At 34.1% G+C, this 25838-nt stretch overlaps 1 protein-coding gene across 1 annotated transcript in view; it reads left to right on the top strand.

The window, feature by feature from the left end:
• LOC115444030 (protein unc-13 homolog 4B) overlaps positions 1–19580 on the top strand; it is a 43708-nt gene extending 24128 nt beyond the window's left edge. Inside the window, 18 exon segments of the mRNA XM_030169642.2 lie at positions 566–839; positions 6867–6920; positions 6922–7211; positions 8230–8277; positions 8418–8577; positions 8914–9093; positions 11479–11680; positions 11815–12241; positions 12403–12660; positions 12907–13198; positions 13376–13608; positions 13773–13863; positions 14058–14267; positions 15101–15175; positions 16099–16405; positions 16660–16783; positions 17496–17689; positions 18338–19580. Of these exon segments, the coding sequence (XP_030025502.2) occupies positions 566–839; positions 6867–6920; positions 6922–7211; positions 8230–8277; positions 8418–8577; positions 8914–9093; positions 11479–11680; positions 11815–12241; positions 12403–12660; positions 12907–13198; positions 13376–13608; positions 13773–13863; positions 14058–14267; positions 15101–15175; positions 16099–16405; positions 16660–16783; positions 17496–17689; positions 18338–18450 (3532 nt within the window). The 3' untranslated portion in view covers positions 18451–19580.
• The last annotated feature ends 6258 nt before the right edge of the window (positions 19581–25838 follow it).

The raw sequence follows: 25838 nt of genomic DNA, 5'->3' as shown, positions 1-25838 counted from the left end.
TTCTAAAAAGGATATATTTATTTCTCACGAGGAGGTTCTCATAAGAAATAAGGAAATCTTTTTTTTACTTATTGTTGGAATGATAATTAAAGTGTTAACTGCAAATGTTGTCTTTTATTTATAAATAGCTACTTACCTGCTCATTTGTATGACTTACAGAAATTGTATTACACTGACAATAATATATTCAAAAATATGTAACAAAATCTGTGAGCAGTGGGGAGTCGTTATCCTTCGTAGTTAAAAACAAGTGAACTTATAGGCGGGACAATGTTTGTTAATTGACATTATTGTTTAGTATAATTTGCCGAAGCCTGTTCATCGATTTATAGTAAAACCTTAAGAATAATAATATGTTAACCTACTTTTTTATCTGATACGAATTATAAGGGTAAGCCGCTCGCCTAATGATGAGTATTATAATTGTCTATAACTATAGAAACACCATCCGCATTTGAACTACCTAAGAAGCACTGTCTGGTACTGCACTGCGCTGGTCACCTTGTCAGTTTGTTAGTCTCATAATGCCTATTATGCCTAAATACAAAATGTTTCTTTTTTACAGGATACAAGAAGTAGACGACAGTTTCTTTGAGAAGTTTGGTTCGATTTTGAAGCAGGCATCGCAAAGAGCTGCCCTAGAAGAGGCAACACCTTTAGCTCCTTTAAAAGAAGTCGAAGTGCAGGATGGCGAGCAAAGAACGGAGGCAGAACTCCAAGGAGAAATCCGTAGTGTAACCAGAGATTCCGACAGTGGAAATGAAACCTTATTGGATACTGATTCCGAACCTGATGAGCACGAAAAGATTGATCGTTATGTGGAAGCCGTTGGATGGAATGTAAGTCTTGTTTTATCATTTGCTTGCAAATTCACCATCGAGTTAAAGAGATTAAAGTTGTAAATTAAAATTGAATATCTTATCACATATGTATACCCATTTAGTTATGATATAACGAAATGCATCGACAAGTATTTAAATTTTATTTTGTTGGTTGATAATATTTAGAGTTAATATTACAATTTACAGATTCGCCGTGGGAAAATGTTGTTTTTGCTAAGTTCTTGGTAGCCTCCTTAATTTAAAACAATTAAGTAAATTATTGAAACCATTGTACGTGATTATAACAAAATCTAGTCCAAATATCAGAACCGTGCGATTTTTACAGGTTTTACTATTGCTAAGGTAGGATGGATTTATTATGTCGTTCCGATTAAAAATTGTAGTGCTTAATGGAATATTTTTTACATTAAAAAGTAAGATAATATGTAAGTAGGTAACTACATTCTTGGAATACGTTTAATAAAATAAAAAAATAAATAAAATCAATTTTGTTTATAGTTGGCCCACCATGTCCATTTCGGTATCATGTCCTACTTTTAACATGCATTTTAATAGCTATGCGGGTGTAAAAGTTTACAAACATTTCATTCATTGATGTGAATATTGATTGCATTCACACTTAAGAGCGGTGGTTCGTCGTTTGTTTCGACATCTAATTTATTTTTAGGTGAATACCAGGTTAGGTGTGTTAACTTGTTGACTGAACTAGACATTGAGGTAACTTATTTTTAGCAAATTGATTTTATTAGCGTTTGCCGCATTGTAATGCGGTGTTAACCGTCTGTTTTGTGGGCTCGATTCCAAAGGAATGTCTTAATTGTAAAGCAGCGAAGGGAAGAGATACACTCATGTACGCAGTAGGTGCGAATCTTTTTAATATTCCTGTGATACGTCTATCTAATAATAAATCAACATCGTATTGGAACAAAAGATTCCCTTGCGTGCACACCATAAATATTCATGCATATTTCATGGACTCAAGTTATGACGTTTGTTAGTTGTTTTGATGCACGTCTGGTGAACAGCGCAGTGTGCGCCGGCGCAGCTCTCGTTTTTTATCGTGGCATGCTGCCAACTCTTTTACCTCTTCTTCAGATTATTTTGTCAACTTCCTCGCCAAGGTTGTTCTGAATGACCGCTGTTGAATGTTTCGCTTTCCAATGTTATTCCCCTTTAGCTAATATCTCTGTTCAAGGTTTTTTGATAATTAATCGCAATCTTACTATCTTATCAATATTCTAAGGGGTAAAGGTTTTGCAGTTGTTTGAATTTTAATAAAATATTCATTGGTTTTAAATTTAAATTGGGTTACGAAACATGGTATTGTAGTAGTAACTAATAATATACGCATGAGTTAAGGAAACTTCGATCAAATAATAATTTTTATGGCCTTTCGATTTCAAACCTAATATCATAATATACTTAGTCTGGCCATAAATACTGTTACACTTAATTATAAAAAAATATTACATTTGAATTTCGAATCTGTCATTTTTATACGATTGTTCATTGTGTTTTCTCATTTTGGCGCCAATACATTGTAAAATATTTTGCGATATTAAAATGGTGTGGGGTGATAAAGAGAACCGAATCGCTGTGATAGCATTACACAAAGTAGGTATGGAGCCAAATGCAATTTTTAAAACTCTCCATACACTTGGTATTAGTAAAATGTTTGTGTACCGGGCTATTAATAGGTACAATGAGACCTCCTCTGTTTGTGACAGAAAAGATCTGGCCGTCCACGTAGTGTTCGTACGAAAAAGGTGGTCAAAGCAGTAAGGGAAAGAATTCGAAGAAATCCTGTCCGAAAGCAAAAGATTTTATCTCGGGAAATGAAGATAGCACCTAGAACCATGTCGCGTATTTTAAAAGATGACTTAGGACTTGCAGCCTATAAGAGACGCACTGGCCATTTCTTAACTGATAATTTAAAGAAGAATAGGGTGGTAAAATCGAAACAACTACTGAAGCGGTACGCAAAGGGAGGTCACAGAAAAATTTTGTTTACGGATGAGAAAATTTTTACAATTGAGCAACATTTTAACAAACAAAATGACCGTATTTATGCTCAAAGCTCTAAGGAAGCTTCCCAATTAGTCGACAGAGTGCAACGTGGACATTATCCGACTTCAGTGATGGTTTGGTGGGGTGTTAGCTATGAAGGAGTGACTGAGCCATATTTTTGTGAAAAAGGTATCAAAACATCGGCACAAGTGTATCAAGATACCATTCTTGAGAAGGTAGTTAAGCCCCTTAACATCACCATGTTCAATAACCAAGTATGGTCCTTCCAGCAAGACTCGGCGCCGGGTCATAAAGCTCGGTCCACGCAGTCTTGGTTGGAATCGAACGTTTCGGACTTCATCAGAGCTGAAGACTGGCCGTCGTCTAGTCCCGATCTTAATCCGCTGGATTATGATTTGTGGTCAGTTTTAGAGAGTACAGCTTGCTCTAAACGCCATGATAATTTGGAGTCCCTAAAACAATCTATACGATTGGCAGTGAAGAATTTTCCCATGGAAAGAGTGCGTGCTTCTATTGATAACTGGCCTCATCGTTTAAAGGACTGTATTGCAGCCAATGGAGACCACTTCGAATAAGCTTTTTATATTTTTAATTGTTTTATATTTATGTATTAAACTGACACACTGTAAAAGTAATAAATGTTATTTGCAGTTAACAATTTTCTTTTTTCTTTATTACAATATTTATGGCAAGACTAGGTAGATTGATGTATGTCTGAAATATTAAATTAATATGTATCGAAAAGTAGGTATGTACTAATTCTTTTAATAGTCTATGTTAAACCTAGTACTCAGACGTTCAAATAATCTAAACCAGACCGAACAGAACGTAATTGTACGCGTATGGTAATTTGTCTGATTACGTTCATGTTCTGGAATCTATCAAATGCATACGTGAATCAAACGCTTATACGTAACTATAACAGGATAAGGGGAAGTTCATATTGCAGCTATCTGCCAATGCAACGGTTCATTAATTTGTGCTAATTTCGACTTAATTATTAAATCGGGCGTAGTAAAGTCCCTGAATTTACTTCAGTCTTTTCACTTGCAAAGAATATAGGTTACTGACCTAACAGTAGTCCTGAAAAATCCCCGTTGCATCATTGTCAATTTTATTTCTGTAACTGTGATACTTATAATTTGATTTAATTGTCTGCGTGATAGGATCAATTAGAAGAACAAGTTATTTAATGCTCATAAAGACACAAATATATTGACCTCGCCTCCTTTCTTCTTTTGGTCCTCGATATTCTTTCACTTTCATATAAGTACCTGTTTTACGAATTTATATAAGACTTCTTGAGAATTGTTTGCATTTTATGCATGCGACGTGGAAACTAGAAAAAAATACATAATTGAATTATTTCCTTATTAAACCATCTCAATGGATGTAATATTTTACTGCTCATGCAATGCTCATACTCATATTGATTTTATTTGTAAAAAAAATATATTTTCATATGTTGATATTTCATATACTTATTACCTATGTTACTAGATTCGTTCGCGTATAAAAGTGTCTCGGGATACAAGTCTCGGGATAAAATGGAGCTTATATTTTAAGTAAGACCTCTAGCAATATATCTGTGCAAAATGAATTCAATTCTATGCAGTATTTCTTGCGTGATGTATGTACAAAAATCAAACAGAAAAGAATGAAAACTGTTGTTTGGCTTCTATTGCTCGGATAATGACCCCCATATTATTTTTCTTAAATATGTATCTGCCTGTTAAAATTTGTTAAATATTCATTATTATAATATGCCGTTTTGTAATCATCAAAAAACCAGACTAGCTCGGCTCCAAACATTGGTCATCAAGTGCTTTTATCGCCGTATCTGATATTAATGGTTCTTAACGAAGCTAAGTACTTAACTCCTTTAGTGCTTGTACCAGATGCCATTACATGGATATCATTCTTATCGTTACAAAGTGCTTATTGAAGTATGTTCGCGTAAATTACCTTTAATGTAAAACAGTAGTTTCCGTTCTAGGATAATGTAAACGTACGTGGTTTATAAAGTAAATAAATCGTTTCAAACGCTTGTTGCTCAGTAGACTGACGAACGGGGAACCTTGGATGTAACTATACAGTATACACGTTTCGAAACACTACTTAAATTTACAATAAACATCATCTGAGTAAGAGTTAAATGTGAGACGTGCTCCGTTGGAAGGAAAACTAAAGAAATAAGGAAATTGAATAGCTGTTGTACGAACGTTGATCAGAAAGTGCTATATTATGAATTATATTACCATGCCTCTGGTTAGTATAATAGAATGCATAATTCAGCCGATTTTGTAGTCTGCTTACTGCACAGTGCACTGCAAACATATTTACAGTATGAGCTTATGTAAAAGGTAGTAGGCGGTACTAAATACTGCATTGAAACATTTCTGCACAGTCTGACATAATTTACTATCATTATATTATTTTGGATAATTCTTTTTTTTTATTATTTAGCTGAGATCGCATTAGTCTTCGTTGGCGGCGCTTTGCAAAAATAGATTTTGGCGGCAGTGCGGGTTGAATCTCGAGTCCCGGCCGAACTTCGCCAGTGCATTGCCAGCTCTCCCCACATTCATTCTGTTTGGTGGATTCTCCACCATGAATAATTTCCGTGCGTGTGGAAGTTTGCGTGTTTAGTTGCGCGAGAGTGAAAATGTGTTATGGGTTATGTTTTCTTGGCAAAGGAATTGTGTGTAGTACGCAAGTGTCTCTAGTCGCTGTGTTGTGACATAACAAAATGAGTAATACGGGAACCCTTCGCACCAGGTTCAGGGGCGTGAAGAAAGAGTTACTGGAGAGACAGACCAGCCTCATGATACAGTCTATGACCGTGTGTACTGTTGGTTTGTTATTTTTTTTTGTGATAATGTTTATTCAATTACGCGTGTTCATAATTTTATATTTTTATAAAATCTTTAATTGGATAAATTATAACTTTAACTATCAATCGTGCCAAAATTGCCTGTAGTGTTTGTATATTTTTAAAGTTAAATTAAGGAATGATATAATAGTAATTCTTGTTAGTTGAACTCACACTTTGAAAGGGATCCGTGGGCGTAATTTTTGTATGTTATAAACATGACAAATATATTAATTGGGAAGACTTTAGGAATGATCGGATGAAATAATATATTTTACACGAGTGGATTAGGGTATGAAATACACAAGAACATTCATGATGCAAATTAAATTTGGCATTTTCGCAATCAAATATGTCAAAATAGTTTAATTGGTGGGAGATCTCTACGATCTTAATCGTGGAATATAGATTCTATTCGGCGATGAATAATTCATTGCCGAATGGAACAGTTCTAAGGCAATTTTTCACCTTTTAAACAAATACAATAGTAGATAGATCGTGAGCAAGCACGCGACTAATCAAAACCATGTCCAGGCGATCAGATCGATATGGTTCCCACGGCGGCGCACTAACCCCACCACATTGTAAGGGTAGGTGCAAACATACTCACCTAGTTTATGAAACGTCGTTCGAAGTTAGTCGCGTTTTCGTTTTGGTTCCGGTGGTGTTCGACACCCCATACTTTGATGACATGATTCATTCAGTTGGTCTTGTAACAGCACTGCAGTAGTTGTCGTGTTCTTTTATTTGGTTATTGGTTTATGAAATTGCGATATTATTATGATTCATCAGTACGTAATTTTAAAAAAATATGTTAAAATAGCATTTATTATTACAGTTTCTCTATAAGTTTTGATAAATTATTCCATACATAACTATTATTAAGAACGTGGAGGAAGTGATACAATATGTTTTTTGCATAATCATTTGTTTATATTATTATTTGTCGATCTTATTTCCTGGCAAATGATTTTATGCATATTAATGTCATTTGATCGTCATCATTTTCCATTCCTGATAAAATAACTATGGTTATATAATTTAATGAATGTTATGTTGCATTACTAGAATAATTGCTTGATGTTATTTTCCTTGTTTTATTAATGAATGGAGGGGTTTTTCAGATCGATGAGCTTTACTTGGAAATTCTTTATGAAATTCTGCACAATGTGGGGATGTGACGTGAAGTGCGACGTGGAACAGGATGCGATGCTGTCCTACGTTCAAGAGGCATTTAAAATATCCAACGACAAGCACACAGAACTGTTCACGATGGCTGAGGCCAAGGAACCACCAGAGCTGATGTTGAATGTAGAGATTGTGGAAGCCAGAGATCTTGTGCCCAAAGATCCTACGGGGCTGAGTGATCCATTCGTTACCATTTATCTGATGTCGAATTCGGCTCATCGTTACAACACGTCTGTGAAATCTGGCACACTGAATCCGGTCTGGGAGGAGCATTTTTCATTGTAAGTATTATTAACTTAAGTGTTTTAAGGTATTTAATGGTGTTCTAATAATTGAGTGTAAATAAGATACATCGTGAGTTTGCTTGATAAAAATAGTCACAGTCAAAGTAATAAGTAGGTTGTAGCCAGTGAAAGGCTGGTAGGTTAGCTAGGCTAGGGCTCATGTCCTCGCCGGTGAGGATCGCGACGCGTTACCCTTCTATTTCCCCCTACTTGCCAGCCCGAGCTGATTACTTCGGTTTGTACCTTGTCTTTTGTATAAACTTTATCCCTAATTTAAAATGTTCATAGTTATATAAGTAATTTTAATAGTTGTTTAGAAATAATAATTATTCTTATTCTTTGTTTTGACGTATCATAAGTGCAACTTTGTTCGCCTACGTGATAAATAAAGTATTTTATTTTATTTTTTATTTTTATTTTGTATTAATTAGGGAGCAGCGAAGAATTCCAAAACCGTACGTAAATTGAAATATGTAGCATTTCTAGATAAAGAGGAAATGGAAGCACCAAAAAGTCTGAATAAGTAGGGTTAAATGGACGTGTTCTTTGAAATCTAGCTTGTTTTATTTATTTACATTTTTCACGTGACCTACTAAGATTTTGTTTAGCACACCACAGGTTGTTCGTGACGAAGTAAACAAAAATGAGGTATGCGGGTCAGTGACCGCCGCACTTAGCGTAAATAAAAACATAATTAAGTGTGTCGGTAAAATTATAAATGGTTATAGTTTTATGTTTCTTGTTGCTTTTGGTGGGTAATGTAGAACATTTCGAAGATTTAAAGCGGTTGGAAATGCTACGTTTTTTTGTATCAGAGCACAGTGTGACCAAGCCTACAAAAAATTTGTTAAAAACGAAAGTAGTAAAGTAATAAACAAAACTTAAAGACAGCCTTCATATGTAGGTACTGTTACATTTTATAATATTTACACTTGAAAGTGCTAGCAAATCGGTTCTGACGCGTCAAACGTTAGTGTGAAACATCAAAACTTATCTCAAATGTTTTTTATTTCAGGCCCATGCCAGGAAATTTCCAAGAAGATTCATTAATTTTGGAAGTATGGTAAGTCGAGATCATAATTGACGTAGAATCCGACGACATATTATATAGGTCTTCTGCTCATTTAAAACAATTGAGCAGTTTTTATCAATTTGCATAAGTTGTATCATATGGTTTGATTCATAATGCACAAATTTTTCCAGGGATTTTGATCCAGCGGAAACGGTGAAAGAAAAAATGACGAAGATAATGGACGTAAAAGGTGTTAAAGGTTTTAGGAAATTAATGAAGGAGATCGTCATCACAGCTTCAACTGGAAAGCATGACAATGAGCTCATCGGTACCACGAATATTCTAATCAAGGTGAGTCGTTACCGCCCTGTCTTCACCTTCGTTGCTTGAAATAAACCATATTTACCTCTTAACCGACAACTAAAGATCGCTCTCGCCTTAACTCCGTAAAGTCTGACGTGAATTGGAATGTAGTGCAGGAAAGAAAAAATAAATGTCGTTTACGTTTTTAGTTTCGATATTTAAACATAATATATAAAAATATATTGCCTGGATCACACGTAAAAGAAAGATAAAGCAAATTTACGGCATAGAGTCCCGTATTTACGATCAACAAAAACTATAGATATATTATTCTTCACAGTCGCCTAGTAAACCTATCTATTTACCTACCATTGTATATTTCAGTCAATCCCAGCAAGCGGGTTGAACACTTGGTACAGTTTGAACAAGAAAAGTAAGCTTCGCAAGCAGGGCGTGATCAAAACACGGCTTAGTTTCTCATCCCAGAAGAACAACCAGGTGGCAGCACAGGAACACAGGCATTTACTAAGGATACTATTGCTGCATGAACTTGAAAACTCTAAGGTAATCTTGTTTATGTACTAAATACTTAATATGTAGCTATTACAAGATCCAAGAAAGGAATTAATTATATTAAGGAACCTTTTTCACAAGCGCAGTATTCGTCTTAATTTAGTTTTTTCATAACCCGACTATACTTATTACACATTGATATTTTCAATCCATAAATGATGTGTTACGAATTTATGGCATAGTATTATATAATTTATAGTATTATATTCTATAACGAGCAGCTTATAATAATGGACTCATGAGAAACCTCTTAAAATAGAAGATTGACGAGACAGGTGACGGAAAGAAATATAATCCTAGCATTCCATGAACGACTTAAAATAACAATGAGTTCATTTTCATTCACATTCGTTACAATAAGAACCAAGCTTTTAGTGTTACCAATAGTTTTATTTAGACACGCCTTAGACACGTATCATAGGCATTAAAAGTTAAAATATGTTAGCCATGACAAGTGATTCAGCTAATTGGAAGTTTATTAATAGTCATGATGATTTATTGCATACGGCATATTTTACAATGATTTTATTTACTTACTAGCTTTTGCTCGCGGCTCCGCCCGCGTTATAAAGTTTTTCAGGCTAAAGTCTTCCGTTATAAAAATAGTAGTTTCCCGGGAGCCTATGTTCTTCCCAGGGTCTCAAACTGTCTCCATACCAAATTTCATCTTAATACGTTAGGTAGTTTTTGAGTTTAACACGTTAAGGCAGACAGATGCAGCTGGGGACTTTGTTATATTATTTAGAACTTTTTTAAGTGAAACAATCCCGTCATACATCATTGTTGCATAACTTTAACCGTTTACGCAGCGCAGGCAACGGAAGCTCTCAAAACTCATAATTTTCCCCGTTTTTGCAACATGTTTCATTACTGCTCCGCTCCTATTGGTTATAGCATGATGATATATAGCCTATAGCACTCCAGGAACAAAGGGCTATCCAACACAAAAAGATTTTTTCAGTTCAAACCGGTAGTTCCTGAGATTAGCCATTACTGCTCCGCTCCTATTGGTCATAGCGTGATGATATATAGCTTATAGCGGTCCACAAATAAAGGGCTATCCAACACAAAACGATTTTTTCAGTTGAAACCGGTAGTTCGTGAGATTAGCCATTACTGCTCCGCTCCTATTGGTCATAGCGTGATGATATATAACTTTGAGCACTCCACAAAGGACTATTCAGCACAAAAATATTTTTCAGTTCGAATCGGTAGTTCCTGAGATTAGCCATTACTGCTCCGCTCCTATTGAATATAGCGTATATGATATATAGCCTATAGCTCTCCACGAACAAAGAGCTATCCAACGCAAAAAGAATTTTTCAGTTTGGACCGGTAGTTCCTGAGATTAACCATTACTGCCCCGCTCCTATTGGGTATAGCGTGATGATATATAGCCAATAGCACTCCACGAATAAAGTGGCTATCCAACGCAAAAAGAATTTTTCAGTTTGGACCGGTAGTTCCTGAGATTAGCCATTACTGCCCCGCTCCTATTGGGTATAGCGTGATGATATATAGCCTATAGCACTCCACGAATAAAGGGCTATCCAAAGCAAAAAGAATTTTTCAGTTTGGACCGGTAGTTCCTGAGATTAGCGCGTTCAAACAAACAAACAAACTCTTCAGCTTTATATAATAGTATAGATAAAAATAGCCTCGTTCTTTAGGTTCAAGCTTACTATTCAAATTTCATCAAAATCGGTTTAATGGGTTAGGTTTAACGGATAGGTAGAGTTATAGCTAGAGTTCGTATTGTAATATTTTTATAGATTTTTTCAACAAGTTGCTATAAATCATGTCCATAGATTATGATTAGTTATGACCTACCTTTATTCTAATTTGATCTCTTTTCAAATTTTTATTTCCGTCATGAAATGTTTTATGAACTGCCAGTGATATTGAAAACAAACATAAAGACCAATAGTAATAAACTAGAAACAGGCGAGCTTTCATCATCATATTATGATGCTAACCTACATATATCACTGGTACAGTAAAGAGTTTTGTTGAATGTGAAACATTTCCATACTGATATATTTTTATAGTACCTACCTAGGAGTCTTAATGCGTACGGTTTTATTTGTGAAAATATATTTGTACCTAGTCGTGTGGTTGATGACATTTAGAGAATAAATGAATTAAAAATATTTTTTAGTGCTTTCTTACATTTTCACCTCACTCTAAAAGTCGTTAAATAAATTAATTGTAAGAATTAAGTTCGTAGTGCATTTTTCGAAATTTATTTAATATTTTAATTTGTCTGCCAAATATAAAGTTTACAAAATTAAATTAATTTCTTAATATTCTCTTGTTACCCTCGGGTAAGAATAGGACTGGTCATATTTTGGCTGTAATGGTGACTTTTGTCTGTAGGTTGCGCATTACTGGTGGAACGGTAACTTCAGTGGCCCTGCAGAGGCGATTCTGACGCAGCATATCGCTCAGAGCGGGCTTACGCCACTGGACAGTTGTTTGGTGCAGTGGTCTGTGTACTGCGCAGTCACCGTCGACCATCCTCTCAGCTTCACCCTCTTCAACGAGTTGCTTGACAAAATCACAAAACCTTTGCAATCTGGTGAGTAGTTGTACCTTGTAGTGATTCTATCATTTTATTTCTTATTTTGCTACATGACAATATATTATCACTCTGGTCGTAATATTATTGTGATATATTTAAATTATATTTGAATTATATTTTTTGTTTTTAAGGTCTCGTCTCTGAAGAGGATGTTAAGCTATTCTGGGACGGCGCTAAAAAACTCCTTCCAATGTGCTACAGCCACATCCGAAAACTGAGGAAAAAAACCGCCGGGGACAAAAACGTTATGAAGACCTTAAGAGAAGTACTTAAGATCCTATACAAATTGTCAGTTTTGGACGTACCGGAGACAGTGAACTTGTTCCCAGAAAACTTGTATGGATGGTTAAGGCACGATGGATCAACGTTGAATGTATACGAAGTATTAAATCAGGCGGTTATCCAAGGTGCATCAGATTGGTTTGTCCACATATTGGATAATAACGAGTGTAAGGACAACACGGAAGAGGCAAGGCTTCAGCATTTAATAAGGGTTATACAGTTGGTGCGCTCCGATTTGCAAAGGGCTGTCGAGTTCTACGACAGAGTTTTTATTGAGTAAGTATTTCAGAATAATTTTAACGTGACATTACCTCACACCTGCATTTTTCGAAGACAGGCAGAACTGTAACTAGTGTAGTAACCACAAAAATTTCTTCACTAATGTCACAAAGCAATGGCGTTTTGATGAGTGTTGTCATACTTACATTTCTTTCCAGAATAATGAACTTCCCCTACACGAAAGCATTGTATGGTTTATATGAAAGCAAAATTGCATCTTTAGTGGAACCAGACGTGATAGAAGTGTGTAAGAGTCTGAAAAGGTTGCAATACAACGAAGGTTCGACTAATAGTGTGCATTTAGCCGGCGGTATCAATGGGCAGACCGGGCTTGGGGCACCGCAAGTGTCCAACGAACCCTTGGCGATGGGCACAACATTATTCGAACTGTATTTAGCGTTGCAGAGGTTTTTGATGTGAGTATCGAATGTTATTTGATAAACTTTATTGTAAAGACTAGGCAGTGATCGTGACTTAACGTGAGCTGACTTTGTTGTAAAGTAATGGATTGCGAACTCGCGCTATTATGTTTCTTAATGTTAATTATATCGATTATTATATCATTCTCTCTATTCCATGTATGTTTTAATTACAAAAACAATATGACTTAACCACTTACCTATTTTATTTCAATGATGTAATTTTAAATTAACATTTCTCAGGTTAGGGCAAGGTTTAAATGAGACTGAATGGAGTTCCTACGCGATATCGAAGTTCCACTCATGGTTCTTCGGCGGCGTGGCGCAGTGGCTCGACATCGCCGCCTACAAAGCCCTTGTGCGCATTGAAAAGGCCGTAGATCTAGACAATCTAGTGCCAGTTGACACTAACGTGAAGTATAGTAGCTCTGGTGTCGACACTTTGGCGATATTCTACCAAATTAAAATATTCTGGCAGCAGTTAGCGTGGCCTGATGTCGAAGGGTGCTACACTTTCGTGGCTAAAATTATTGATGTAAGTATTTTTGAAGAGTTGTTTTAATTTAGTATTTAGCCTAATTCAAGGTTCAATGTATAAAAGTTATTTTCCATGTGAAATTTTTTATAATGTCAAAGAAATAACTTACTATATCTTACATCTATAAGGTAAAATGTAACAAAGTAAATCTATTAAAAGCAATATCATTTGCAGGACATCTGCCGGTGCTGCGTGTTCTATTCAGATAAGATGGCGAATCGCGTCGACAGCGTTGGAACGGTAAGCAATGTGTTTGAAGAACGGTTTGAAGTGACCAACGAGTGGTGTGTGGCGATCAACAATATCGATTACGTGCGGCAAAGCTTAGAGCCTTTTGTGGAAGAACTCGGAATGGAAGAGATCATACAGAAAATGTGTGAGGCCAGATCACCGATTGAGGCGCAGAGGTAATAGCTGTTTGAAATTCGAACACTTTTTTTTGTCGTATTCTTATTTTATAGTTTTTATTAACTCTCTGTTTATTATAAACTGACCTTTTTGCAGATTTTTTACAAGTGTTTTTACTTATGTGCAATTTTTTTTCTTTAGACAAATATTTTTTTTGTTACAGATGTAAGGAAACATTACAGAATGTAATCGCCAATGCAATTGATACTGTCAAGAATAAAATCGTAGACTTGTTAGAAATTATGATTAAAAAGGTAAGCGTTTTCTTAAATTGCAGAATTTAAAATGTGGGCTTAACCAATATTTTTTTTTAATTTAAATAAATATATTTTAATAGAATAGCTATAAATTGTAATATGTATTTTCTGAAACGTTGACACCTATTTTATTTTATTTTTTGATATCCGTTGTTAAAGCTGCATGTAAAATATATTACCAAAAATTACAGATGATGCCGTCGATAACCCGTTTCTTAGTAGAGGGCGCTGAGTTACTCCACCAGGACTGTTCGAGTATGGACCGCGTCATGCGCTACCTTGAAGCAAATCTGGACACACTTTACCAACATCTGAACAACGAAAACTTTTCCAGGACCCTCGATATAGTATGGGAACAACTAGGTGAAGTTCTATATGAACTTATACAGGCGAATTTGGAGGTTAGTTTTTTATAAGTTAAATAGTCTGACCTAATCATTACCAGCTGTAGAGTTGCGTAGGTAGATTTTATTAAGTATCTAATTGGTTTAAACTAACATTTCATTTCAAAAATGTAACTAATATTAAGTATTAACAAAAGTGCCAGTGAAAAACTTGTGTGAAACCATTTTCATTCCTAGTTGTTCTTATTTTATTTTATGATATAATTATTGTGACTTTATCACCTTTAAAAATAGTATAACAATGTAAGTTTTAATATTAGGAGATGGCTATGGTAAATGGTAGATCCACGTTGTAGCCTATTTTACCGATAGCAACAAAGGGTCAGTTCAAATAGAGTGGTCTACTGGTACTTTGCTGCTGTCCTTGATCGCTTGTCTTCCTCGTTTGTTAAATAACTTCAAAATTTTATAAGAAATAAGTCATTACAAATTGGTTTCACATTTCATTATTTATGTATATTCTCGAAATGTTTTTTCACTGGATGTCACTTTTAACTATTTCGTAACACTAACATACTAATTTCCATTTGTAGAAAGAGAAACTCTCCAACCGTATCCGCTTGTTTAGACGTAGATATTTTGGAAAAAATAAAATCTCCCCTGGCTATATAATATTTCGGGTAAATAATGTTGCATTCTATAATGCACGTCCCCGCAAAACATTAGATGTGTGCACTACACAATAAATTATATTCAATTATTTTATTAGAGCAATTATTTTTGTTTCAAAATGAATGATTACAATAAGGCCATGCCTATGCCAATTAAGTCCATTATTATATAATAATTTATTACATTTCTGTTTATTTTGATTTATTGTTATTTGATAGCACCGAAGGGCAAAGATAACTCGATATATCGACCCGAGACGCTTGAGCAAATCTGCAGCCGCCAACTTAGATGCGGTAACATTACACATTGTAGAAGCACGTTATTTATGTTATGTTGTCTATATGGAACTATATTTTCAAGTTTTATACACGGCTCTATGAATTTAGTAAAATGTATGGAATTTTGAAAGTTTAGTTCCAAAGATATTTGTAGCTCGGTAAATTTACTTAAATAGTATTTTTTTTACTTATTTTGGATATTACGCAGTGAAATTAAATATCGAACGTAATGATTTAATTAATATTGACGACAATATTTTAATTAGGTTTATTTTATAATATTTAATTAACGACAATAATGTTTAGGTTGTTGTTAAAGTTTGTTAAAATTACCGAGTTACAGATGGTAAAGTGAAAATGCAGCTTGTTTGAGTACAATGCTGGCCAATTGTGATTGTGCGCAATTATAAATTTATATATTGAAACCTCCAAAGTACGTCGGTTTTTCCAAATTTGTTGTGGCATGTGAAATGTTTTTCTGTTTAAAAGGTATAAATTGGATAAAAAAGAAAAAAATATTTTTAATAAAATATACCCACATAAATTAATTCTGTACGCGTAGAATATCTTATAGAAAATATTTTAAAAGAAGACACGATTAGGTGTTTCAGAACATTAATACCTATCATCGCATGCCTTACTTGCATGACCCTGCCGTATATTTAATGGAAATTTTCTATGACAATAATTACTGCACGGTGATGGGTTTTATCATAATACAATTAATGACCTATGCTGTATGCCTGTGTATCGTTTCATATCGGTGGTGGTAAATTATTTTATGTTAGAATGTGGATTGATTTATATCAATCAAAGCAATTAATTTGTTGGTGTGTGCTTTTTTAAGTTATCAAGCATATTTTTTCCACTATGGTGAATAAATCTAAATTTTAATTGTTATCAATAACCACCAAATCAATATACTAATAATATTACAGAAACGTCGTCCGCCAGCTTTCTTCTCGAATCTTCACGAGTGCCTAAAGATAATGATACGATCGTTCCGTCAAGATAATAAAGAAATGTACTCGTCTGATACACTTAAGAGGGTGGAATATCTATTGAAACTACACGGCATGGAGACAAGGGAGTTAATTCATCAATACCACTTGGAAAGATGGCAAGAGCAACAGGCAATAACTGAACCAAAGATGGGCATGTTGACCGTACGAGCTCAGTTCATAGACGATAACCTAAAGGTTGAGGTTATGAACGCGAGGAACTTGATGCCCACTGATTCTAATGGTGACCCATTTATAATATTTTTATCATATTTCAAATCACAATATTATCTTCTGATGTTAATATATTACAAATTAAAAGTAGTTTTTAGCTGGTTAACCCAAAAAAGATGAAAATATTATTTTTATTAATTTGTTATTTAGCTACAAGTATGTTTGTTTTTATGGCAGGTCCATACGATTTGCGTTAGGAAAAATCTTGTTTCTTTTAACGCGGCTTCTTCAAACGTTCTATTTAAAACAATATCTGATGTTTAGGTTTGTGCGATTCATACGTGCGAGTGGCGTTGCTGCCGGAAGACTCGTTCGCGAACGTCGTAAAACCCAAGACACAAACACACAGCAAGAATCTGTTCCCGCTGTACGACGAAATGTTTATCATGTGAGTTACTACATGTTAATTATTACAGAGTGGCTCACGGACCTGTGATTTCGAATGTGAACTTTTATTTCGCCCCGAATCATTGTATCAATATTTATAACTCACGTAAAAATGTAGGGTCATACTTAAAATTTTCAGCAAAACCATTAAAATTGGAATAACGAACCCATTAGATTAAATATATCGTTAAAACAAATGTTCAAATGATTTTAATTAGTAATTTCAACAATTACAAAAACTATAAACAAAAGATTGTCGAACCTTCAATTATTTAAGGCGATACCTCAAGGTCCATTTTCATACATTTTGTTTCACCTTTAATCTGGGTAACTAAACAAGTATTGGCAAGTAAAGAATTTAAATTCACGTCTAGTTAGTGATTAGTTCTCGCAGTTGAAAGAAAAACGTAAAAATAATTAATAATCATGGATATTTCGGCCTTTAAAATTTAATATGACGAAATTTTAAAGGCAGAAATATCCATGATTATTAATTATTTTTACGTTTTTCTTTCTACTGCGAGAACTAATCACTAACTAGACGTGAATTTAAATTCTTTACTTGCCAATACTTGTTTAGTTACCCAGATTAAAGGTGAAACAAAATGTATGAAAATGGACCTTGAGGTATCGCCTTAACATAAATATATTTTTTCCGAAATGCACCCTTTTTTGGCAAACAATTGTAACTGTAAATGTCATTTATCTACCAGCCCCCTGTCAGAGTCGCAGCGTCACACCGCAGACGGGCTGATGCACTTCGTGATCAAGGATAAGGACACGTTCAGCCTAAGCAACACGTTTGTTGGCGAGGCGTACCTGCCCTTCAGCGAGGTGCCAGACACCTCCTCGCCCATCAGCAGTCTACCCCAACAACACTTGGCTTTGTCAAGACCTACCAATTTTGGTAAACACTAATTTATTTACTAATTGAGTGGCCGTAATTGTCAACTATGTGATAAAACTGGTTAAGGTCAATAATGTTGTAAGCAGATGAGTAGGGCAGCTTCGGGGTGTTTATTTGGTTGTATCATCAATTTGCGCCAAAACACCTGTTGCTTGCCGACAACCTTGTGGAAATTAATACGTTTGGCACTGCGTTTCGAATCTAAATAATGATTACTAAACATTATGTCCTATATTGATAAATAAAAAGCGGCGATAGCATTTTTGGTTGTGGAACGGACTGCCGAGACGAATGTCCGCAGGTTCAAAACACAAGAGCATATACCGCTGACTTTTCTAAAAAAATTATGTGTGTATTCTTTGTGAATTATCGCTTGCTTTAACGGTGAAGGAAAACATCGTGAGGAAACCTGCACACCTGAGAAATTCTCTATTAGGAATTTTTCAGGGTGTGTGAAGTCTACCAACCTGCACTAGGCCAGCGTGGTGGACTAAGCCCTATTCCCCTTCAGTAGTAGAGGAGGCCCGTGCCCAACAGTGGGACAGTATATAATACAGGGCTGATATTATATTATGTCCTATATTGAGCGTTCATACATTTTTCGAGTTGTATAGATAGATAAATTATAAATTAAATTATTTTCCCTAGATGGCGATGCAATAAAAGCGTTGGAGTCAAGACAAGGCGATAAACAAGCAAGAGAGTTCCTAAAAAAACAAAAACAGAAGTTACCGAGCAAGCAATTCTTCTCACTCGGTTGAATGCCTCAAGAATGTTAGATCCCTCGTCGAGAAACTAAAATCCTAAAGTTTTATATAGCAATTTATAATGCAGTCCAAAGTGGTTCGATCGGAGAGTGCGAGATTTCAGATTTAAACTACACACTCTTTATAATTAGGTACATTGTACTCTAATTTTATAATCTGTGGTCGTACCTTATTTGGTAGAATAAAAAAATACTTTGTACAATGTATGAGGATACTGAAAAAGTACTTTGTCGCTACCTTGTGCAGTAAATTGCTCTATGAGAGAAACGCGGCTGATTGTTTTGTATCATTTACGATCGTACTAAATATTGTAAATTCAAATAGACTTATATTTAGTAACAGGCACAAAGTTTTAGTATTTACTATTAAAAATATTTTCTCAAGTGTACGAATTCGTAATAATTTCAGTACTTTATGAGAGGTTGTATTTTTTTGCGTAGTTTAAATTACTTAAAAGTACATAAAATGGCGTTTGAGTACAATAATGTTAAGTTAATTGAATCTCGAGCAATATTTTCGAAAATTTGCATATAATTGGTGACAATAAATTGTAAAATTAGTTCGAAGTTGGTATGAATGTTTTAGTGGCTTTGATATTTTAATGTTCCATAAAGTAGGATATCGTATGCGGAATGAAAGCAATATATCGAACTATTTTTGATAAACAGTGATATTCTCATTGCAATATTAACTTAAATGTTATATGTAAAAGCGTGTATTGTAACACAGATACATAAATATCCTAGTGTTAAAATTTGAGGAGTCGATGATTTTATAAAATAATTTATCGAAGCTAACCTCTTTATACAATGAGAGATTTACTAGATCTAAACTGTACCATGTAAATAAGTGTGTATCACTTTTATATATTCATCAAGTAATATGTACATAGCTTATAAGTAGATGCTATTCTGTGATAAGAAACCGTGCCTTATTTATTTTCTATCGAGTTATTTTAACAAACTTCTAAAAAATATTCTGTTTATTAGATACGGCTTGCCATTTATATTTTCTCAAACTTATTTTATGCAGTCATTATAGATTTGTTTCTGTATATTTGGAAGCAATTCCGCATAATGTTTGAATTTAAAACTTATTTATGAAATAAAATATCTGAAAATCTGTATTTCTATTAATGTCCTTCCTGCATTGTACACTTTTACAACTAGAATGTTATCAACAAAAATAAATTAACTTTCAAACTGGCGAGGTAAAACTAAACATTTATTTCGTAATTACATTATTATTCTAGAAAGAAAGTCGCTCCCGTCTAAAGCGTACGATCGTAAGACGAGTAGGTTGTATAATATCTGACTTGCATAATCAGGTGATAATCTTCTGGACTGTAATTATAGGGATGTCGCTAACGCTTACGATGGGAATGAGATCACACAATTAAAATGAGTATATAATTCTTTATATTACAATAGGTGTGTTTATTTTTCTGTACGGTTAAAAAAACAAGAAGAGCGAGATGGACTGACACGTCGAGAGTTCCGTAAAACTACCTTATATGTTATTAAAATACTTATATATTTATGGCTTTCAATTATTTTCATTTACAGTTGTTATAAAACATTGCTTTTGATTATTTTTTATGATTCTAGATTAACGAGAAGTACCCTATAAGTTTTGATTCCCTTGTGAAATCATAAAATACGCAACATCTTTTGATCACGTTGACTTACAAGTTTTATTTTTCACAGTTGAAAGAGACCGTAGGCACATTTATTTGATATAAATTTAAACTTGATAACTCTACGGATTCTTGAAAAAAAGGACAGTCGAAAAGACCGACAGCAAAGTGATTCCATAGGATAAGTATCCTAAAAGATAAGAAATCTCCAAAATACCTTTCTTGAATTTAAAAATTAACTCAAGCTTTTACAAATCCTCTCCATTTGATTTCCAAGTAAATGGAAATTCGTGCTTGTAAAACAAATGGAATTTACCGATGATTGTCAGGACCAAAAAATTGTTACCACACAAGGGTAGATTTTTCTCCCTCGACCTCGAGTCGCCGCTTTTTGTACTGATAAATATTTTGAATATAAATTATTATAATTGGTAAGAAGAATTAAGGTTCTAACGCAACACCTAAGATTTCAAGTAGGAACAATTTTAATTTGAGAACCATAGATAATAAAATGTTGAAGAATTTGCGTGATTTCCCTTTAATTAAAGTAATATTACCGAGATATACCGGTATATCAAGATAATATTTCGATACGTTCAATAGAATAAATTTAATTGTTTCTTGAGGTTATTTAGAGTTCTTTATTTTGACTTCTCAAAGACTCATCGTACCTACTTATAATTATGTATTAAGTACTTACACATTCCAGTTACTATAATATTCACATTTACTTTACTCAATACTTTAAAGGCAATTAGGTACCGCCTTACAAGCTAAAATGTTATTTAATCTACCGCTTATAATTTATGTAATAAACGTGAAATACAGAGAAATAGGTAATTTGAGTTGTTAATGACAAATTAATTACACGAGCTGGCAGTCAGCGCACCGCTCGCTCCAAGTCGCAGGTACGTCGTTATGCCTTCATGCATATAAAGTAATAACTGCCACAACCACTACCCTATTATATACGAATCCAATGTCCCGTACGATACGACTCTACAATTTCTAGTAAGAATAGTTCGCATTTTTCACAATGGGCTTTGGCCACAAAATTTTGTTTAATTATACAGTAATTAATTTTTTAAAGATTTTTTAAAATCCAATTTGGGGTGAAAAATGATATTTATTCCTTTTTGTCTAGAAAAAACTGATTATACTTTACAAAAAGATTAATAAGGCATCACGTTAAGTATAGAAATACTTATGAGTCCTGAAAATTGCATCGTATTTCGGATTTGGATGCACTACTCCTGGCAATCAGACCTCACCTGTCACTTTTCGAAGTTATGTGCCCATTATTTAATTACGTGTCAATAATCGTTCGCTTTGAAGAAAGCAAATTCCTTGAGAATTGTTAAAAAAAAAAAAAATTGAAGGTGTGTGAAATCTACAAACCCGCACTAGACCAGCGAGATGGACTGTGGTCTAAAACACTCTCAATAGTGCTTAACAGACTCGCAGTTAAGGGTTAATAAATTATTCTACGGCTATTCTCAAAGGATGTAGAATATAATGTTATCTTTTTGAAATAAAAAACAAAATAGGCAAAATTTTATCATACATAATAACTTAAAGAATATTAATGTATTTTTTTATGATGAAGATCAAGAAAAGCAAAAAGATGCCGCCAGCGTTCTTGTGCATAAACATCTCTACACAAGACATGCTTAGTTGCCAAAGTCTAAGACTAACCTAGCGTAAAGAGATGTGACAACCTAAATAGTTATGGAGAAAGAAAAAACATTATCATAATATTTTAATAAAACACACAAAACGTACTATGTTCTAATGTGACTCAGGATACATTAGAATATGACAAATATTTGCGTAGATACCCAATACTTATATGTTTAGGTCGATAAATATGCAAATCAACATGTTTTTCCCACTTCATCACACTTGTTTGCCTAGCTCTTAAACACGAAGGCGTGAAGTTAATGTTAAATATTTTTATTTGTAATGTGTCCTCGGATGAAATATGTATTTGTTTAAGATGCGCTTCAGAAGTCGCTTTATGTGACTTGTTGCTTTATTAAACAAGTAACTAACATATTTATTATGATGTATTTTCTGAGTCCACAATTATCCTTTTATTAAAATAATAATATGGTAGACTGTGAACTCGATTCAATGCTGATGGATCAAATACTACAAACAAATTGTTTTCTTTTAATAAACAAACTGATTTTTCATATTTTTTACGCTGTTCATTTTCATATCCAGTGATATTTATGATACAATTTTCCCAGCAATTTATAATTAAGCAGTTCTCAGAAGCATTACTATTACGAAGAGTTGCACTTTATTTCTTAATTAAATACCCTAATGAAATACAAAGGTATGGTTGAATTCAAATAATTGTAATATTTGTGGCTGGTTCGTATAAAAACAGGCGTGTACTAAAATGCACCTGCTTTAACCTTTGTTTGGCGGTTTATCTTTTATTGATTGTTTGAAAAGCAGCTGTTATCTGACGATTTATTTTTATTATGAGAACTTTAGATTATGTTATAAGTATACTTAATTTATTTGTGACTTTCAAGTACACTCATATAGTTTAACTACATAGTTTTTAGATTATATTGTGCCTGGAATATAAATATATCATAATAATTTAAAGCATTATAAGTTATCCTTGATGTATTAAAAGTTTAACGTACGTTCATAATATATGAAGACCTTCGTCATGTCACTCACAAGTAAACGTGTCGTACAAAATTAAAATCAAATTAATTAATATGTCACTTAACAAAGGGCCAATTATACATGACGACTGGTGGTGGAATGGAAACGATTTTTCGACGCAGAGTGGCATTCAGAAAATATAACTATACACAGTATGTAGTGATATCCTAGTTTTTTTTTAATATAGTATTCGTTATTTATCACAATCGCTTAGATGATTAGTACTTACTTAGTATTTGTATTTATCAGTTAAAAATTTAGTTTAGTCATAAATTGTTCTTAGTTTTTACTCCTTGACCATTTTTGCTAAATAAATTATTAATGCCATATAAAGTCTTTATTGTAATTCTGTCAAAGAAAAGTTAAAACTGCATTAATATAAGTTAATCATTAGGACATCTTACACTTAATACAATGATTTTAACAGTCTTGTTTGTAATCTCTACTCTATATTTAGAGAGTTCACAATTGGCGGACCCACCTTACTGGGTATCTGGTTCGAATGTAGCATCTTGCCGGCCGGCGGCGCCTTTCATGTTCCTCCCCTCGCTTTGATCGCGCCGCGCCGACAATCCGCCCGACTATTTATCGGTTCAGATTTATTGTGTTTCGGAGGCTGTGGGCTGTGCGCCGGGGAATCGCACTGCCAGCCGCCACTACTCGCCCAATCGTACTTAGCTTACGTTACGATGCTACTGTACTATCATCGACACAAGTTTTCTATTGCGTTACAATGTTGAAAGTATTTAATTCTAATTTAATTAATTAATGTTTATTTGTTTTTTAAATAAATAATTCTCTACTTTACAAGAATTAAGTAGAGTTTGTTACAGAGGGATAGCCGACAGTGTAAAATATAACTGCTGAAATGTTATAAGTTTGACAGCGTAAAGAAGGTATAGATATTTGAAGATCATTTTTGTATTCATGTGTGCATTGAGTGCAGGTAGGTGCTATTTGAAGGTAATTATTGCATCCAAGCAAACAGGCATCTAAATGAGATTTTCGTGATTCTTGCAAGGCTAGTCAGGTTATTCTGATAATTTCAGTACCTTCAGTTCTTTTAACTGGTAAGCAATCATCGGACCTACAGCGACAAACCTGTTATAGCAACTCTTGTATCGAGGTCATCTAGTTAATATATAGTTTCTTTAATAGAGTCACATTGTAGGTTGCTATAGCGATGTCACTTGTGATTTATCACCCTTATAATATTATTATTGTCGCTTTAAAGTGCACCGAACTTTTTTTTTTGGTGCGATTATAATATATTTTTTTGTATTCTTAATGGAATTCAAAAACAAAACACAATCTACACGAAACCTCAGGATCAATAAAGTATAAAATTTACTTTGTAATTTGGTGGGATTTTTCGTAATAAAGAGAGTTTAATTGGGATTGAAAGGTTTAAGAACTGCTGTGATTTTCACGTAAACCTTAACCAAATAAACAATGCTCGTTAACAGCAAAACAGGAACAACTATTATACAGCCTAGTAAAACGAACTTGTGCATTTAGCTTCTTAATTAGGTGAGAGGAGAGCTGTATACATTAGTAGAAAAAGGATTTTACGGAAACGAGGTTTTACCAAGACTTTTGTTTTGACTAACTTGATGTGGCTGTCGTTTCGGGCAAAAACTCTTCCAAAAATGTCTCACTCTTGGGCAAAGATTTTTACAAATTTGGAGGTTTCATCGACAATAAACGTAGACCTACGCGGATTGATGAGTTGCCAAAGGTCTCTAGTTAGCCGAGAGTAACTTTAACATGAGGAAGCTGGGATACCGAAGGTATAGTTTCAGGTCCATCTAGCATAATAGGCATAATAAGTAAATAAAAAAATAGAGCAGTAAAGGAGGTCCTTGCCCAGGATTGGGACACTAAATAATACAGGCCTGTTAATTAAATTAATTAAAAAAATCATTCGTTGTTCAAATTTATTTGAGTATTAGATTGTACTCATTCGTGTTAGCTGAGAATGACCACATGAGTTTTTTGCTCCCATCAGTGCGGACCCCGGTAGCCATTGGAGAGCTTCTGTAAAAAACTCTCGTTATTACTTGCTTCTAAGCGAGGTGACTGGCGATTTATTACTTGTTGCCATTGTTCACGTTTGTAATGTTGCTACCTGCCACCTGCCAGATACCATACCGCAATCAAACCTAAACAGTTATCATCAATCTCTATTACAATACTAAAATATTACATATTTATAAACATGTCAATATGATGACTAAAATGCAAAAAGTTCTCTAGTATATCAATAATAAAAAAATACGTAAGTATATTTTATGACTATTATAGGTACTTAAATTAACAGAATTAGTATTATCACTATAATAAACAAATTCTAAAGATCTTAAAATTTAATAACCAGAATATTAACGACTATACTAAACTAAAAAATATTACGTTCATTGTCGTGTAAAATGGCCTGTATAATGGTCTTTTATATTAAAAGAGCTTTTAAAAGGCTGTCCCGCTAAGTCTTTAAAGGGATTGAATAATAAGCTATAAAGATTTTGAATGGTCTAACTAAATGGTTTATTCTTTCCGCCCTGTTTGAGAGCGGTGGCAGCGGGAGTGCGCACTCCTTTTAGATGCCTTGATTTACTGTCGGGACGCGGAGATGCTGTATCGGCAGTCGATAAAATAAGTTTAATGAGACCGAGGTCGTATATCAGAGTCGGCATCATAAAGGTGGGTACCAACTGTCAAAGGGCTCATTGTGGCGGCTTCGCTTTATGATGGCATTTTTACAGGCAGGTAAGGCTTTGAACGCCCGCTATGCCGCCTGCCAATTATATTCTACTTACCTTCGTATACGGTATACGCACGGCTACACCCGCTCTATAATATGTTCTTGTTTAAAAATAACACCGATAATAATCGTTATTACAATGTGTATTGCACATCTGTAAAATAAGAAGCAGCTTAATAGCGATTCTCATACTTCGGCATATTACTTAAATTTAAAAATCTCACTGTGCCTGTTTTATTTTTAAAGCTTTATATTCACAGGATGTTGAAGCTCTAATTAGGCGTAAACACGATACAA

The sequence above is a fragment of the Manduca sexta genome, chromosome 19, assembly GCF_014839805.1.
Source record: "Manduca sexta isolate Smith_Timp_Sample1 chromosome 19, JHU_Msex_v1.0, whole genome shotgun sequence".
Classification (NCBI taxonomy): Eukaryota; Metazoa; Arthropoda; class Insecta; order Lepidoptera; family Sphingidae; genus Manduca; species Manduca sexta.
This window is presented reverse-complemented; position numbering and strand designations above follow the sequence as displayed.